This window comes from Papaver somniferum, chromosome 2 (genome assembly GCF_003573695.1).
Source record: "Papaver somniferum cultivar HN1 chromosome 2, ASM357369v1, whole genome shotgun sequence".
Taxonomy (NCBI): domain Eukaryota; kingdom Viridiplantae; phylum Streptophyta; class Magnoliopsida; order Ranunculales; family Papaveraceae; genus Papaver; species Papaver somniferum.
In genome coordinates, this window is record NC_039359.1 from 113,669,378 (window position 1) to 113,689,460 (window position 20,083).

At 35.9% G+C, this 20,083-nt stretch overlaps 1 protein-coding gene across 1 annotated transcript; it reads left to right on the forward strand.

The window, feature by feature from the left end:
* Window positions 1-15,303: 15,303 nt before the first annotated feature.
* Window positions 15,304-17,758, forward strand: LOC113348849 (ethylene-responsive transcription factor ERF054-like). The gene is made up of 2 exons (XM_026592736.1): window positions 15,304-16,261; window positions 16,380-17,758. The coding sequence occupies exons 1-2, from the start codon at window positions 15,789-15,791 to the stop codon at window positions 17,104-17,106; spliced, it is 1,200 nt and encodes a 399-aa protein (XP_026448521.1). The 5' UTR covers window positions 15,304-15,788; the 3' UTR covers window positions 17,107-17,758.
* Window positions 17,759-20,083: the final 2,325 nt, after the last annotated feature.

Here is a 20,083-nt window from a genome sequence, read left to right on the forward strand (position 1 = left end):
ATCATACCATCTCAGGTGATTACTTATGATCGGTTACCCTAATTAATCAAAACTAGTCATACCAAATCATAAGTCAGACATTGTGATTAGTTGTACCAAGATACATAAAAAAGTTACGATCGGTTCTACCATCTCACACATATTGGTGATCCAAAGATTTGCAATGAATAGCCGTACCAATAAGCCTAGCGATTTCCCTTTCGATTCATAAAACAAGTTCATGAATGTACTTCCTTTAAATAAATTTAAAACATTGCTTCCTATGATGAAATCTTCAACTTTACCCATACACATAATCATAACAACATTCATAAGATTATGTTGATGTCATATCTATGAAGTTCAGAAGATAAGTGTTATACTTCGTAGTCTAATTCCTAATAGTATGATCATATGATCATGTCTCACTACTAGAGTAATATATCCATATACAGCTTCGCAGTTATGTTTTCAATATAGCACGACTTGAAAGATACGTTAGGAATGAATAGATCAAGTCAATATTACTAACCTCAAGAGTAAGGATGATGTCTTCGTTGTAGTTCCTTACTTCTTTACGTTCTTCAGGTCTTCGAGTAATACTTGTATGTCTCAATATTCCTATACTTTCTAGTCTAACCAAAACGAAGTTGTCTCTATTACATAATCAAGCGACTCATAGATGAGTTTTGATTCACTACAATATGACAACCAAATTTGACATACCAATGCTTGGTGGATTCGACCGAGATTTGCTCTAACATCAGACACTTTTAATTATAAAGAATATACATTCAGAACCGGTATTGTGCTTCTGCCATCCTGTACCTAGTTCCGAATCCAATATAATGCTCCTCGATAGATTGCCTATTAGTGTAGACTATAGAGCGACTTATTAATTAATTCTAATAATATATTCACCAATTGAATTCCTAGAAAATACTCTATTTTTTACGAAAATATATCACTACTTCTATTTATACCTTTTCTCCGCAAAATTCTATAAATTAATGGTGGATACTTGCCTTTTAGACATATGAGATACCACCAGTTAGCCCTAAGAAAATGGCGTGAATGCTGTAAAGCATATCAAAATATGGTTTAAAGAGAATAATGATAGAAAGAGAAATAAAATAGAAGAAAAATAAAAATTAGCGGGACCGACTGGCCCGGTTGTCCGGTCCCCATCTTTTTGGTTAAGTTATTATTATTATTTCCTTTATCTTTTTTTTTTTTTTTTTTATGGAGATCACATTTCAATTCATTCAAACGAAAATAGTAATTACATGATTGTTTACAAGATTATCAAAAACACCAAAATACAAGATAATCAAAACCCAAATGCAAATGACGACACCAATTGCAAGTACATCACGAAGGGAAAGAGCCATGAATTGCAAAGACATCCAATTTTTGTAGACGTGGTAGTGGTGAATGATGGTTTGAACTGAAATCAACTCCAACCATTTAAAATTATTATCTTCTTCTATAAGAGATGCTCCAGATAAAATGGTGTATTTTGCCAAAATCTTGTGGATCTAAACGAATCTAGATGCCCTAAATCCCTCTTGTTGAACATAAATCTAAGGCGACCCCGAGCAGAATCGTTGATGTTCTTGATGATTCGATAATAGCAAGCCAAAAAACACCATGGAGATTTGAAAGAATTGTTATTAGAGCGAAGAAAAAATCGTCATAAACACGAAGAAAAGGTCGCCCAAAAAACGGAGAAATGTGTCCACAGACACCCAAAACAACAACAATAAAACCTAAAAATATAAACTAAATTATTTTTATCATAAAAAAACTAGAAATCCTTGCTCAGATCTAGTCAAGATGAAGAAGGAAGTTCTAAGGTTTTTTCTCTTTTATGAGAGAGGAAGAAGAGGAAAAAGAAAAGAAATATTATTTCCTTTATCCAGGACTTCCTCTTTCTACCCAACTTTTGTTTTTTGGTCTTTCTACCATATCTTACCAAATCTTGCTTCAAAGAGCATGTGATGTACAAAATGAATGGTCCTGCTACCATTCGGTCTTTACATCATTTAATATATTTGAATATTTTCAAATCTTGGTCTTTATACCAAAAATGATACTAAGTCGTTCCACTAATATTAGGTCTCTCAGTCAAGATCAAATTCTTCTAAAATATACCAAAATATGCTAAGAAGACCAAGAAAAATACAAAATAATTATAAATGGTCCGTGCACCATCCAACCATCATGGTCGGTCCCACTACCACCAAATAATCGGTCCTCCTTCCACCATTTGGTTTGTGATACTTACACCATTCTGGTTACCCCTTTTCCACCATTTTGTCTGGTCCCTCTTCCCACCATTTGGTCGATCCTCCTTCGCCACTTCTTGGTTGCTCCTTCTACCATATTAAGTTTTACTTCCTAATGCTCTGATTAGCAATAATTCATTGATCTAGCTACCATCATTAATATTATAATTTGATATCCAGATAGAAAACAAGGATCAAGATCAGGTCGTGAAGATTTCTTGGCGGCAAAGTAATGACGCTATCAACACGAGTCAATACGCGGAAAGCCAAGGACAAAAGTGTAGTTTTATAAATAACCGCATTATAATTAGTATAAAGTCCCACTTGCAAGGACAAGTAGTGGATCTTCTTCTCTTTCCTTAATTGATTGTCTCTAGAACTTTCTCTCTCCTAATGGAAAAACCATGTAATTTATACTCCAAATCTCCATTAATGGAAATAATCCCAAATCTCCGTGGACGTAGGTAATTAATGGCTGAACCATGTAAATAATTGTCTTTTTTACCTTTATGCAATCTACTCCTAACATCAAAACTAACCTCATGAAGATCCAAAAAAATTATGCATCTTCACTAGTTTTACTTATAATTATGTTAACATCCTAGAAAACGTAAAATCTATTTAGACAATTTGATTGACAGTTAAGAATACCACCATAACCATGAAAATTTGATGTTATGTAACGAAATTTTAAAATTAGGTTTTTAAATATCGACCAGTTATAGAAAATCTCATTGACAAAAAAAATGTGATGTCGCACCAAACATTTGTTTACTTATTAACTCCCATAAAAGTGAAAACTTACGTTTGCACGACAAGTAGAAAAACTTTTTCGGCCCTTCTGCTCAAAGTTGATTTTGGTCTAGATTGGCCCAAAGCCTTCCCGGCTGGGTATCCTTTCGGATATTCATTATGGACAAGGGCGAGATAGGTTTGGATGTTCATTAGCGTCATGGGTGAGCAATAGGTAAAGCCCGTGGATTTGGTGCCACCCGCATACGATTCATATAAATGACGGGCTGTAAAGTTTCATCCATATCCGATCTATCATCCGCGGATTTGACATTTGCGGATGAGCGGGTGGATTGTCTGGATACAGGTGAATCCAAATTTTTATATTCAAGTAAGATGAAAGAAAAACAAATAAAATATTATTTAATTAAACACCCCGAAGACAAAGCCAAACTCAAATCCAAATCCAAAAGCTTTTAGTCCCATAAAAATTAGGGTACGCTAGAAATGAAAAGCAAGACGTAACTGTCATGCTAAACATCCTTACATGTTTAAACATGTAAGTTACTAAATGTAAACATCCAGAATCATCCTTAGATACTTATTCTTACATGTTCAACTAAACTTTTTTCGTCTTTCTACTAGGAACATGTGTAATCATGGATGAATTATATGAATTACAAATACTGGGTATAAATTACTAAATTTACTTTCGTACCTTGTATAGTTTTAAAAATACCCATAACCTAGTGGATGTGGGTGTTCAATAGACTTCTAAACATTCATCCTCACACGATCCAATATTTAATAGATTTTCAAGAACTAACCCATACTATCCACTCATGGATAGCCCAGCAAAACAATTACGATTGGCGAGTTGGGCCATACTAACATGGACAAGACCTTAGCTGATACATGTGTATCTTCCTTTTCCCGGGAACTAGTGATTTTCAAGATGAATTGAGGATAAAATCCTACTTTAGGAAGGATTTCCTTGTTTAGGATAAATTCCTAGTTAGGGAAGAGTTTTGTTTTAAGCAATACTCTTAGTTTAAGTAATATACCTGGAAAAGGAAATAGTTCCTAGAAGGTTTGAGAAACCAAACTGAAAGCTATAAGTAGAGATGTTTAGCTCATATCTAAGATATCTAGTGTAACACCCCGTGTTTTTAGCATGGCGCATGCTAAAAGATGCGCCATGGATTGAGATGAAGCTTCATCCAAAGATTCTGTTGCGTAGGAGAATGAACATTGGGCCTTGGACAATGGGTTGGCAGTGAACAACCAACATGGCTGGAAATCGGGTTGGCAGCGGACAACCAACATGGCTGGACATCGGGTTGGCAGTGAACAACCAACATGGATGGACATCGATTGGCAGCGAACAACCAACATGGCTGGACATCGGGTTGGCAGCAGACAACCTTCATGGCCGGACATTGAAATCGGTCTGTGAGCAGAACTGAATGTACAGCCATTACGGTCGTACATCGCAGTTGTCCAGAATGGTAAGGTGCATCCATCATGGCCTGGGGAGTTGATGAATGATTTTTCTCCCCCAATTTGAGTTGTAAAAATGTCAAATTAACATATATAGGGAGGGGTAGTTGGTTGACGGTGCATATGCGGACTATGCACCAAGTAAGCTTCATAGCTTATCCGGAAGAGTATAAATGATGCCTAAGGCTCATTTATAGTTGCGTAGCCTCGCGAAGAGGGCATTTGATGCTTAGGCATCGTTATGCCATATTGCGGACCAAACGTGCATCATTTGGATGCATTTTGACAGAACGGCATATACGGACTAGGCCATTACCTTTATTGCCTGGCCACGGCCTCGCAAACGAGTTGGTTTAAGTTTCTGTCCCTTTGAGGATGAACTACGGTCTGTGCTTGATCCTTTTAGAGTGGGGAAGGGTACGTAGGCAGCCACAATGAGTTGCAGCACTGCCGGTCCAGCACTTTATCGCTCATATCATCTAATTGGGAGATGATTGCGACATTCTGGCCTCTCATATCATCTGGATCGGTAACTCGATGCAAGAGATGATTGTGGCCAAACTTGATGAGGCTAGTTGCATTCCATTCCTTGGATGCTCATACTTCCTATCAAGGCGTTCGACATAGGCTAAAAACCCGAGTGTCGTAATTTAGCTCAAAAGGAGTCCATTTTGATGGAAACGTCTCAAAGATCAAGACATGTTGATCTATAGATTCACATGGTCACCATAATTTAGCCAAATCTCATCGTTTAGGGCCCCAAAAGGCCGTTTTTTTCCGTTTTAGGAAAGTTTATGTTCTTAATAAACCCTATGCGAATCAAGGGTAAGTTGGAACGGTGTGGAAGCTAAGTTAGCTGCATAATGTGGACGTACATTTGCCTACCTTTGAGGCCTGGATTCTAGCTTCATCATGGCGCATCGGAGAAGTTACGGCCTGCGGGGCAACACGCCAAAGGCGTAATTTTCCGGTCCGTCACATCTAGTTAGTGTGTTCTTGATATTGACGCACCTAGACAGATACTAGGCACAGAAAACCTAGGAGAAGCTTGAAACAATACTTGTGCAAGCTAGCAAACAGTTTAAGGTTGATCCACTGTTTAGAGAGATTGTGAACGTAACAAAGAAAGCATTGTAATTGTTTTCTTGATCATAATCTAGAAAAGATATTTTTCTTCGAATTACTACTTGTGCTCCGTTTTCTAAATTTCTCGTCTATTATTATTCTGAATTCCGCCTTTATAGTAATAGCTATCAAGATATAGGAATCAATACGTATCATTAGCCCAGCAAAACAATTACGCACGAGAAGTGGAGAACGAGGTTTTGGGCTACAAAAATAATAGGGCTGACACCACAGTATATTTGTTAAGATTCTTAAGAACGTTGACTTGTATCAACATGTCGGTTCTTGGTGCTCGACGCACCCATTGTCGTAATCAACTTTCTGTCTGTCATTGCGATAACTTTCAACTGTCGACCGCCGCCACCGCGTATGCATAAGCTCCCACTACAGCGTAAGTTTTATGTTAATCACTTACTTAATTAGTAATTAATTGACCTATTCTATTCCTATCTGATTATGTTTTTCAAACTATGCAAGCAGAAATTACTAGTGGAAATCGCATCATTATTGATTAGTTTAGAGTTTTAATATGGGGTTGACCTAATTTAGTTTTATGATTCCAGCAATGCTTCTTTAATGGTTTAAAATGAATGTGACCTCCATTAATCAAAACTTTGATGGGGATTTTAATAAAGTGCCACACTTTCAATTTCGTGTTTAAGAAAGTGCCACCGTTTTTTTCAGAATTTATTTAGTGCCACACATTTGACCTTTTCCATCCAGTTTTTTTCCAAGCAAAAGTTTACATCCGTTAGTGCATAGGTGGCAGTAGTTCAGCTTAGAAAAAGACATTTACACCCTTGAAATATCTCACTACAGTTCATGTCTTCTTTGGGTCATTTCATCGAACAAATAGACCGCGTTGTGCTCATCCAGCAGCAACAACATCATTTGATTCATTTGCACTTCACAACAGATTCTAGTGTCAAAAGCGAAAACAAAGTGCATTTCCATTCACATAGATTTCTACAAGTACAAAGAAGCAATCACACTAACATAAAAAACGATGCGCCTAAACTTACATTTTCCTTATTATGTACTTAAAATCACCACTGAGCAGATTTCAGAACAAAAAAAGAAAACACAAAACTCAAAACATAGCTAGGATACTTGGCAGTATCATCCTCCACTATCTCTAGCACAACAACAACGAAGTAACTAGGATATTCAGTTTAGACCCTCAACCCCGGTGGTACTTGTTTCATGGCTTTCATTCTTCCTTCTTTCGGCACCAGCATCAGCAACCTTCCGCACCTCATCTGCTGAAATAAAAAACAAAATTACATTTAGAATTGATATAGAACATTGTACTTCACTCAAAAATTAGTTATCATAAAGTTGCTAATGCGACTGCAGCTTCTGCTGAATCAGTTACTTTATCCATATTCAGCTTCTGCTCATCTACTTGCAAATTCAGCTGTAACTCACGTCCCTTAGCAACAATCACTAGCACCATCTCATCTTGTATGATTCACCATTGCAACTGCATCTTCTCCAATCTCTAATTCAACTCAATCCTATAGCAACAACATTCATATCTGTTTGTCTTTCTCTGCAGCCATCACCTTCAGCTCAGCTCAACACATCAGCTCTCCACATTAACATAGCCTCAACATCAATTCCTATCAACTCAGACATGCTAGCTCGGTTCGACTTCAACCAACACCAAATAGCCATCCCAAATCCTTCCCTGAGTTCTTCTCATGAAACCCTATATTTTCACTGCAAACAGAGATTCAATCAATAAATCCTTCTCCCTTCCTCGTAACAGTAAAAACCCATTATCAATTGATCGATTTTGTGATCAATTTCTCACAAACCCAAAATTCTCTTCAGTCAAAATAGAACCCTCACCAATTCATAACTCCACAATTCCATCTCCTTCATCATTCATGCAGTTCACTAACTAATTCCCTTTATTCAAATCCAGAAACCTTAACTAAGTCTTTGATTTATTTTTCGCCTGAGTTTGAAATGAAACCATTAGTGAGAAAATCAAACCCTACTTTCAATTTCAAACTCAGAAAAAAATAATGAAAGAAAAATTTCAATCTCAATTTCAAATCCTGATGGAAACCCATTAGTCAGATATGATTAGAAAACAAAAAACCCATTAATCCGACCAAAATCAAAGCCTAATTTCAATTTTAACACAATCTGCAGACCCTAATAGGTTCGATCTACAGCAGCAACTCCATCCTCTTCATCCCGTGCTCAAACAATCACAACAGCATCACCGACAACCAACTCTTAACGTTTCTCTTAAGTTTCTGATATCATAATCACAAAATCTTCTCACGGAAACACGAGAAGAGAAGAACAGGGGAAAGAGGAAGAAGAAAGAACTAACGGGGAAATATGGTGAACCCATGACTAGTATAATAGGATTTTCAAGGGTAAATATGTAAATCGCGACAGATTATTTTGACCGAGTCAGCTAAAAAGACCAAGTGTGTGGGTCCTGACGGAAAAACTAACGTTTGTGGCATTTAATAAATTCTGAAAAAAACGGTGGCATTTTCTTGAATCGGGATTTGCAAGTGTGGCAGTTTGTTAAAAATCCCAACTTTGATTTCGAGTACGTTTATGATGATTCTACCCCAATCAAATTTGGACACCTTATCCCCCACTTTGCAAAGTCAAAACCTATTTTAATCAATATTTAAAAGCATAAATTAAACTAATGATTAAATCAGTATAACCCCCCATCATCCAGGATAAGCTAATACAATTAGTTGTTTATAGGTTAATCAATTTTATAATCAAGTTTAAGACACAATAATCTCCAACCTTATCAAGATTGGTATTTAAATTACTTCATTTGACGCCGAAAGAAGGTATAGTTTTGGATGATACTAAACTAACATAGTAGCTCAATTATAGGACGTACAATATCAATGTCGTGTTCTATCTTTTTATTTGGTAGAATGTGTCGTGTTACGAGGGAAAGAAAATTAGAAAAGAATACGAGGAGAGTAACAAGAGGTATAATTCCAAGAATAAAAAGTCGTGTGAAAATCGACACCAGATGCAACGTAATTTGGATGTGCTACCCACTTCAGGCTTGCAGGATAATGTTATTATTCCAGTTATGCGATCCGAGCATTTTTTGCTCACCTCAAAGCTCATCTACAGGCATATGTTCATCTGACTATGCGATCTGGCATATGTTAAGAGTTGCTCCCAACTAAGATTTCACGAAAGTTAATGAGTACCAATTTACTTCATATGACTGAGTCAACTGGATTAGACTCTCTCTAATATATTATTCCTAGGACTAATATGGTATTTCTTACTTTACTTCATGCCTACTAAAATATTTGTTGGCAATCTTGTGTATATAATGCAATAAAACAAACAGAGAAGAAGAGAAACGCAAACCCAATTAGACAAAATCAAAGTCGAGGCAAGGATTATACCCTTAAGCCTTAAGACAGATTCACCCCGCACCGGTGCTTATGAATTATCGATGTCTGTCTCCCAGGATACACGACTTTCTTCTCGATGTAGTAGCACTTCAAACTTCGAGAAACGGCGAACCAAAAACTTAAAGTGATGAACTCTCTTTATTGACACAAACTCAGAAGATTTCTATTGAATGCAATTGGATGATTACTGGTTTCTGATTGATTGATTATAATCTAAGTGTTCAGACTAATACCTCTTCATTGAAACATCGTGATGCTTCATGGAGTCGCTTTCCTTTCCAAGGGTTTCATGTGAAAGGTTATGTCCTTTCACGATGGTATATATTTCTTGAAAACTACCCGACTCAATGGACCGGTTCTAGTAGGCCCAAACCTATTAACCCAAAACCACTTACTCTGGTAGGTATTACAAGAATTTTCTATTCATTTATGGCAATTTTCCAACAATATTTTATTTTATATGAAGTTTAGCACCTTTTTCGGGGAGATGGCACCTCTATTAATGGTGTTGTTTTATTTGGGGTACCAAAATCAATAGGTCGTGTTTGGTATCCTGGATATCCCATCTTAGGTTGGGTAATCTGTTAAATGACGATTCACTAATGGAACAATACTCCAAGCAAATTGGTACCTTGTTAGGAACGTCACAACTAATTGTTATTAAATTTAATCAATCTAGTAAATTTATGATAATTTTTTTTATCAATATCTTTCAAATCGATCAATATGGCTCCAATCTTAAGGAGCAGAAACGAGCAACTGATGATCTCTTACCAGTACCTTTCATTTTGGACTCCCCATCTGTGCAATTGGTCGAAATCCAGGTAACCCTAAATAGATAATTTCTAGTAATCTCTCTTGCTAATTTGTCTCAATTGCTTGCCCTATATTGTTTAGATAATTCTTATTATTAATTACTTAGTTTCCTCTGTTGAAATTAGTTCATTGCATGTCATTAGAACTCTGATACTTTGGTAGCCTAGTAACAATTATGAAAATTATTGCTTGGAATGTGTAAGGATGTAGTAATCCTTTCACTAAAAATCATCTAAACCAGTTAATTTCAAAAGACAAACCAGAAATTTTATTTCTCTCTGAAACTAAATCCAAGAAACAATTATTCAAGAATCTTCATAAAGATTATCCTAATACACACATTGTGAATCCTATAGGACTAGCAGGTGGTCTAGCCTTAACTTGGGTGGATGGATTCTCCTTTGAAATAGTTCATTGGAATATCAATATGATTGACATTTTAGTTCAAACTAATTTTGAATCTAAGAAGTGGTTACTCACATGTTTCTATGGAAGCCCCTATCCTAATACTAGAAATGTAGCCTGGGATTTCCTTACAGAAATCTCTGAACAAGTAGATAAATGCTCAATGCCATGGGTTCTAATAGGAGACCTCAACATGATCTTTTGTCAAGAGGATAAAAATGGAGGATTGCCCTTTAAAAAATCTGATTGTAGTTATTATCATAATATCTTAAGTAATGCAGGTCTCCTAGATTTAGGTTTTAAAGGTATGAGTTTACTTGGAATAATCATAGAAAGGATGCTAAAATATCCAAGAAAGACTAGATAGAGCAGTAGCTAATACAGAATGGAACACACAATTTTCTAATTCTGAACTTTCTCACCTTGTGGCAGTTGGTTCAGATCACTGCCCAATCGCTTTAAACTTAGATACTAAGTTTTCTAAACTTGAATTCACTTTCAAGTTCTATGATACTTGGAAAAAGGAAATCTCTTGTGTTCAAACTATAAAAGAGTCCTGGAACCATATTATTAGAAACACACCAACAGATTCCTTAATTTTGAACCTTCAATCTCTTCAAACCAATCTTGATTATTGAAGGAAGAATGTTTTTGGATTACCTTCAAAGCAAATTAAAAGAGTTCTAACCCAAATTGATAACTTAAATACCTCAACACATGTTTTCAAAAAAGAAGAGAAGATTAAGAAAAAGCTTTCTCAACTTGAAAAGCTCTATGCTACTCAAGGAGCAATAGCTAAACAACAATCTAGGGATAATATGTTTCAATTAGGAGAAAAAAATACTAAATTCTTCCATACTAAAACTATGAAAAGAAGAAAGTGGAACAACATAGAACGCCTTAGAAGGAGTAATAATGAAATAACATTCAAAAGAACTGAAATACAGGACACCCTGTCAGAGTACTTCTTGAATCTATTTTCAGCTCCTTCTCCTCTCCCTTTACCTAACCTTGTTCTTTTTCAGAACATTTCCTCTTGTATCTCTTCTGGTGAAAATGATCATCACAACTCTGTTCCCTCTGGTGAAGAAATATGGTTAGTTATTAAAAAACTTAAACCAAATAAATCACCAGGACCAGATGGTTTCCCAACTAGTTTATTCAAACTAAACCGGGAAACAGTAGGAGTACAAGTCATCTCTGCTATTCAGCACTTCTTTATCTCCGGGAATCTACATCCAGAATTCAATAAAACATTTCTTTTTTTATACCAAAAAGTAGGCATCCAAAAGATCCCAGTGGATTTAGACCAATAGGACTTTGCAATACTATGTATAAAATTATAGCCAAAATTCTAGCTAATATAATGAAACCGCTGCTAAATACATTCATTTCCCCTTTACAAGTTGCATTCCTTTCTAAAAGGAAAATCTCAGACAATATAATTATTGCTCAAGAGATAATTCATTCATTTAAAAAAAAAAGTGAAGCATACTGGAATGGGAATCAAATTTGATATGTCTAAGGCATTTAATAGGTAGATTGGGATTTTTTGATCAATGAAATGAAAGCTTTTGGCTAATAAATTTTGGAATCTGATACACCAATGCATTTCTACCTCTTCTATTAACGTCTTGCTCAATGGTTGCCCAGGGAATTACTTCAAACCTACTAGCAGTCTTAAGAAGGGGGTCCTCTTTCCCCTTACCTATTTATAATTTATATGGAGATCTTCTCTAGACTGCTCATTTCTGGAGAAGAGGAGAAATTAATTCATGGAGTGAAAATCACTCCAAAAAACAGTCTCATCTCACATCTCTTTTTTGCGGATGACTGCCTGCTCTTCACTTAAGGTCACAATATCCTTGCCTTGAATAATCTTTTAGTAAAGCTTCAGGTAAATTAATAAATTTTGATAAATCTGGTGTGTTCTTTAGCAAAAATGTTCAACCTAAACATCAGAGGATGATTAGTAAAATACTGAAAATACAAAAAAATTAACCCAACAGACTCTTATCTAGGACCTCATCTTTTCATTAGTAAAGCAAAGATACAATTATTTGAGGGAATAGTGGAAAAAATGGAACATAGAATACAAGGCTGGATAGGAAAAACTCTAGCTTAAGCTAGTAAAATGGTACTCAATAAAGCAACTCTAGCTAGTATGGCTAGCTACCAAATGAGTTGCTTTATTTTACCAAAGAAAATCACAAAAAAATTTTGATGCATTGCAAAGAGATTTCTGGTGGGGAAAGAAACTAATTACACAGGATATTATCAAAAATCATACTCTTGTGTCTGTAAACCTTTGAAAAAAAGAGGGTTAGGACTTAGAAGTGCTCATAAATTCAACTTAGCTATGATTACTAAACTAGCATGGAGATTATTAACAGAACCTAAGGCTCTGTGGGTGTCTCAACTAAAACCTAGATATTTCAGAAACTCATCAGTGTTTAAGGCAAAAACTCCCGCAACTAGTTCTTGGGTCCGGAAATACATTAGTAAAGGCATTCAACTAGTGGAACAGAACAGTATTTGGGAAATAGGAGATGATTACAGTGTAAATATTTGGGAAGATAAATGGGTACCACATTTGATAGACAATCTAAGTAACTATAGAACAACTACTAACTCTAACTTAATACTTGTGAAGGATTTAATTGCCTTTCACTTTGAAGTGAAATTCTACTATAATTTTTGAAATGTTCCCTGCTCACATAGCTAGGAAAATTTGCAATATCAGATTAGTCAGAGATAAGCCAAATATTCTAAGGTGGCTTCTTAGTTCTTACAAGCTCTGGCTCCTTTACTGTTAATTCCATGTATAACAAACTTAATGAAAGAACTGAAAATCAATATAACTTAGGGCAACAGGATTCCTTTTGGAAACATTTATGGAACCTCAAGGTGCTTGGAAATGTCTGTATAATGCAATTTCTAAAAATCTGAAACTTTCCAAATTCATGCATGATGTTCATCCTAATTTCTCCTTTGGTTGTAATGAAACGGAATCTCTAGAACATTTATTACTCTTTTGTCCCTATGCTAAGTCTGTTTGGGCAACATAACTCTCTCCTGTCACTCTGCAATTTGATAGTTCTATAACTTTCTTGGATATCTGCTAGGAATGGATGGGAAAGAAGGACCCAACCACACCTTTAGAAACAATTATGAAAAAAGCTTGGTTCATATGGAAAGAAAGATGTAACAGAGTCTTTGGGAAAAAACCAGCAAATAAGTGCTCAACTAGGATTAGAAATACAAAGATATCTAGATTATTGGAACAAAGATAACCATTCTCTTAGTTAGGCATCAACAAATACAGTTGGAATCCCGAAATGGATCCCACCTAAGAGAACTCAATTGAAACTTAACATAGATGCTGCCTGGATTTCTAGTGTTTTGGCTGCAGGTTTTTCTTTAATTCTTAGGAATGATGCATGAGACTTTGAACAAAGAAGAGCAGGTTCCTTCACAGCATCTACCCCTGAAGAAGCGGAAACCATCGGATTGTTGAAGGAGATTGCAAAAATCCATATGACTACTTAAATGGGGAATCCTCTCGAATTGAATAGCAGAATCAAGCACTTATGGATGAAGTAAAATGTGATTTCATCAAATGCAATTTTTTTTCGGGTTTCTTTTATATTCCTAGACTTGCAAATCAAGTGGTTGATACACTTGCTGAGGAAGCAAAAATCTTTGTTAATTTCGTAAATTGGAATAATAGTCCACCTAATTATATTTTACAAAACTTAAAAGTAAATAAATCTAATACAATGGACAAACATCATATCTCTACATTAGAAGGCTCTATTAAAGATGTAAGGGTTGCTACCACCGCAAGTTAGTTTCTTCCAAAACATTTTAACTAAAAAAAAATAAAATATATCAGAACCAGCCATTTTCAGTTGCCTCTTAAGTAAATTTTCCTTTTCCATTAGGAACGTTGCAAGATTTTTTTAGAGTTGGACGAGAAATTCAATAAAAAACTGTTTTTGAGATATTTACACAGAGGCGGGACCCAGTAAAGATGATAAACATGATGATGACTAGAGGAGTGTGATGAACAATTTGGGTGGACCACCGACACGTGCCGACTCCACCGACCCTTACAACAACTATCTTGTTTTCTCTACTTTTTAAAATCAAAAATTCTTCGATCATCATAAGATGATAGATTTTTCTACCTCAGATATAACCGTTTTCTTATACTACGGTACTACCAATGTTGTTGATTACCTCACCGAAAGTGAGAGGAGAAGCTGCAACCCCAACCTCCCAAAACGTTGAACACGGACCTCCTTTCCACCACGTGCTTCTCCCCTCTCTTTCTCTAATCCCTTGCACGCGCAGCTGCATCTGTGGAAGTTCGCACGAGCTCGTGCATTACTATCAAAAAGACCCATTTAATTCATGAAGGCTTTCGCAGCGAGATTTTCTGATTTTGGTACTTTAGAAGGAAACTTTTCTGTCAAGAAGATATAGCAGCATGGAGATTAGTTTCATCAAAAGGGAAAATCTGTGAAGTTCAAGCCATCTCCTTGTAACCAGTCTTTTATTGAACGGACTACAGTCATGCCATTTGGTGACCTAACAAGAAATAAAAGTGACAAGAACATGAACTAGGTAATGGAACCAAAAATGTCATCAGTCTACTTGGTAAGATGTTCTCCTTTGACCAAAACAAAAAAACATTCTCATAGAATTCCAAATGCATCCTGATCGTTGATTTGCATCCCAGTCCGTCGAGAAAATCTTGAAAGTCCAACTATCCTTTGGGAACAGGACACGTGTCTAGATCTTATTCTGGTGTCTCATTGGTCCTCTTTCAAAACTGTGGGGAGAAGATAACGAAATGAAACACGTCAGAATGTGAGAGACTGAGTGTGAGAAAAAGATTTTCTCTTTAGAAAAACAACGCGTGGGATCCACTCCCTCTCTCAAATTTTCAGTCTCTCGGCTCTCCTTGTTTGTTGCTACATAAATACCAAAGAAGATCGTCCTCTTCTCTAAAACAACAACAACGACTCAATATTCGAATCAAAGCCAAACTATTTCTGCAAATCAACAAAAGAACTTCAAACAGATTTCTTCTTCTGGGTTTTATTAGTTCTCATCTTTTTTTCTCTCTAATCTATACAGTCTGGTCTCTTTTTTTCTCCCTTTAGGTAGGTGCATGTGGGTATGGGTTGCTTCAAAGTTATATGCATCAAACAAAATCTATTAAATTCAGTTCACTGTATTATTATTACTGATTGTGATTGCAACCAAACTTCTTTTTGAGTAAATTTCCATATTCCTTTTTTGTTTCTCTTTATATCTCACTCCTTCACATAATTTTAGACCTCGGGCTTCTTTTTTTCCTTCCTTTTTCTTCTTCTTCTCAGATTTCCTCTGTTTTTTTTTCTTCATTTGCAACCCATCTCACTCTTGTGAATATTCAGTTCATATTCTTTGGAACTCAGATTCAAGATTACTCATTTTTGTTAGCATTATTATATATAAAAACAACATGGTAGGAAAGGGTAAAGATCAGAGTGGTAGTTCAGAGAGGCATCAATGGAAGCCAAATTTTAAGGAAGTTTCCATTTCACCGAGGCCTCTTAAAAATACTCATCAAGAATTTCACCATCCTTATTCTTCTTCTTCATCTTCGAATTCACCTACTACTAATACCAATTCAATTTCTATTTCTAGTTCTAGACTTGTTTTTCCTTTTTCTTATGATGCTTCTCAACCAATTTCATATCCTCAACCACCACCACCACCATTTCAACAACAACAAAACCAGCAGCAAATGATCTCTTTTGGTAATCCTAGTCAAACGGGTTACCCTCCGTTTTTGCAAGGAGGAGAAGATCAATCATTGCAGCAGCAACAAAAACAACAACTTCTTCAGTACTGGAGTGACACACTTAATCTCAGTCCTCGTGGAAAGATGTTAATGATGAACAGATTAGATCAAAATTCCAGAAACCTTTTCAGGTTTGTTATTAGCAACTTTCTAAATTTAGTAACTTCCTCAGTTAATATACTTTCTTTTTTTTTTGTTTTGCGAATCAAATTTGGACTAGATTAATTTTTCTCCACTATGTTATTGCAGATTTCCTACACCTCTTGGCATTAACACAACCACAAAGCTCTACAGAGGAGTAAGACAACGACATTGGGGAAAATGGGTAGCTGAAATTCGTCTCCCTCGTAATCGAACACGTCTTTGGCTTGGTACTTTTGATACAGCCGAAGACGCTGCATTGGCTTATGATCGCGAAGCCTTTAAGTTACGAGGAGAGAATGCTCGGCTTAATTTTCCTCATCTCTTTCTTGGTAAAAATAAGGAAGACAAGGTTAACACGAGCGCACCTCCGTGTTCATCGTCTTCTCCACAACAAGATAGCAACACTCTAAGTGAGCAGACTACTCATGATGCGGATATCACTAGTATGGCAGCAACACAAGAAAGTCCCAGTGACGATAATTCGTATATACCCAGTTCTTATCAGGACACTAATTATATGGAATCCGGAATTGGATCGAATGAGGTCGAAGCTAGTAGCAGTGATCAAACCATGGATGTAAACAATCAGGAATCAGTGAAATGCGAAAGATTTGCTGATGACTCTCAAGAAATGATCTGGGGTGATATGGAAGAAGCTTTGCTCAATTCAATCCAAGGTGGTTGGGGTCCAAATAGTCCAGTTTGGGATGATTTTCCTACAATTCCAAATTCTCATCATTCTGATCATCAATTCTATGGTGGTAATTCTACCTTTGAAAATTCTTCATCTACCTGTCCCATGCAAATGTTTTTGTGGAGAGATGGTGACTAATTTCATCACCAAAATGAAGCTTTTCTTTTCTCTACTTTGCTACAGAGAATTGCTTCATATCTGAGTTGGTGGTGGACAAGTCATGACTCTCTCTCTCTCTCTCTACCCATATCTCTCTTTCTCCTCCCTCTATCCTAGAGTTGGGTAGGAAAACTTTATTTTCACTGGTTGCAGATTTTTTAAAGGTCAACCAGTCATTTCTCTAGTTAGTTATTGCTGTCTAGTGCAAACTCTGAAAAGCCTTCTTTTGTTGCAACTTTTGGGTTTTGGGGTCTATTGCTACATGAAAGGCTGCATTATTTAGAAGTCTTTATTTAGTAAGAATCCCAGAATCCAAATGAGTCTAAAAACACAAGCCAAAACCTTTCAACATCTTTTAGTTAGGTTTTGTTTGTTTATGGGTTTATTAGATTTTGTGGTGTGTAAATTAGAGAGGGGTATTGTCATTGAGATAGTGCACGGTCTTATTATGTCCTATGTAAATGTTATGGTCTAGTTTAGTGTTTGTAATGTCGAAGCTTGGTAATTTAGTAGCGTGGTTCATCACAGCCAATGTAGGAGACAGTTTTGTGATCTCCTCTCTCCCGGATGGACATCTGTTTTTGCGAATCTATTATGTATACCATTTGCATCATGTTTATGTTTATGTTTATGTTTATTAATGATATATTCACTAGTTCCGCCGCATACCCACATATGATATCTTTTTTTTAAATAGGAAAGAATAGATTCAATAATAAAATAGAGGGACTACATGAGAGTTTTATCTTTTTGGATCAAAGTTAAAATCATTCAGGTATGATGCTAAAGTATTGAAAGCAAATAAACCGAAATCTTGCAAACTTAGCTAAAATGGCTGCTAAATGGTTTCATCTCTATGCGTATAAGAGCATGTCCAATATGAGAAAGAACTAAGAATATCTAAAGAATCTTTTATTATGTTATATGTAGTCTACATTACGGTAGTTTGTTTTACTTTTACAACTTCAATCACATTCAGACAGTCACCCTCCAAGTGTACCTTTAACATGCCTTTTTATTGTACCCATAGAACTGCTTTTAAAAGTGCTCGAGCTTTCGCTTGTTCAGGGTATATTGCAGGAGATGCACCTCCTCGCAATCCATCACAGTCACCTGCAAAATTTCTAGTTATTAGAGCCCATCCAAAAAGGCTATTTCTATCAACATGAGATGCATCAAAATTAATTTTTATAACATCATTAGTTGGAGGGAGACCAGTAATACTGAATCTGACTTCTAGCATGATTATGGTGGGATTGAACATTTAATGGTCTTTTTCAATCATTCATCCACGTTACATTAGAACCGACAATACTATATATATATATTAGGAACCACTTTATCGAAAGTTTTTTCATAACTTGCTTTCCATATGGACCACATACAAAAAGCAGCAGTCTCATACAATCTGAAGTCCATAACAGTTGAGGTACTCCCTGTTGTGAAGAAACTACACAACCATTGATGCAAACCAATGTTAATTAAATGATTATACGGCCTAGCATCTATATTATTCCAAACAATCCTGGCAACAATACATACAAGGAACAAATGTTGTGGGCATTTGTTAGAGCACTGCTCGATCGAACTCGCAAGCGTTGCTATCTCAAGCTTGTTTGTGAAGTTTAGTTGATCAAAACTATATACTTAACTTCTAATCTGCTTATAGCTATGTCTCGGATTAGGATAGAAGTGTGTGGTTGAGCTTTAGACTTCATGGCGTTCCCCAATTGAAGAAGAAGATCTACTGAAGCGCTTGGAGGAACTTCATCAACAAAAGGTATATGGAGACTAAAACTTACCTATCACCCAGAATTCTATTCTATTCTATCTTCTAATGAGACAAAGTCGTATAGCTATATAGACTTTTACATTATACACATTTGATATTTCAAGCTGAGTTTATCTATTTCTCGAAATACGTGTTGGAAGCCTTTAGCTTTATCTAAGTTCATCGTATTCTTGACGAGTTTAGTTGGAGACAATTTATTTGCTGGAAACTAAATATTAAGTCATAGATGATCATGTGAAAATTACCTTAAACATCTTACATGATTTGTATGAGACAATCATTTGATGTCAACTTGGGAAGTTTTGTATTGATCGAATCACTTGAAAATTGCTTGAAGCTAGTGGTATGTGTAGCATTACCATTGTTATCTTCTAAGAATGTTTCAATGATTAAATGAGAGTTTAGAACGACTACTATGTCTGGATATAATGCAGAGTGTATACCTTGTATACTAAATGTGTAAGTCTAGTTCAGAACGGAACTTTTGTTTGCGAACCTTGTTTGCGAACTGGTTTACCTGTAAAGGTCCTGAGTTGTTGTTCGCGTACCTTGTTTGCAAACGGGCTAGGCAAGGCCATGTCCAGAACAGTTGTTCGCGTACCTTGTTTGCGAACGGCTGGACAAAGCCAAAGTCCGAAACTCTTATTCGCATACTCAGTTTTCCAACAGTGTGGTCAAGTTCTAACATCGGCAAGTATGGATTTTCATACTCATGAACTCAGGTTCGTTTGCGAACTAAAGTCCCTGGAACTTTAATGTATTAAGAAATGTAAACTAGTTTTACAAACCGTGGCATTATGTTCATATGAATTGGTTCTTGTATAGGTACTTTGTACAATTACAAACCAAACCAATTTTGTTTCCAATGGTTCATATATCTATTTCTATGGAATGAAGAACATTTGAATAACTCTCTTGAAACACATTTTGATCCGTTTGATTATCCATCATGATTGATTGGTCATCATACTTGATCTAGAAGTGTTAGATGAATACGGATAAGTTATAAGTGTTAATATGGCCAACTTCGGCTAACTATTATTGAGCCAACAGAGTATATACATTTAGGTACGGTTCATCATAATCTAAATATAGGTATATTTCATTTATGTCTATCAAGCTAATACCATCTAACGGTGGAGATTGATTGCTTAATTTCTAAGC

Excerpts from the sequence above, each read along its gene's own strand:
- LOC113348849 (XM_026592736.1), top strand. The coding sequence starts at position 15,789 with ATGGTAGGAAAGGGTAAAGATCAGAGTGGTAGTTCAGAGAGGCATCAA. Across the intron at positions 16,262-16,379 it reads AATTCCAGAAACCTTTTCAG|ATTTCCTACACCTCTTGGCA; the intron begins GTTTGTTATTAG and ends ATGTTATTGCAG.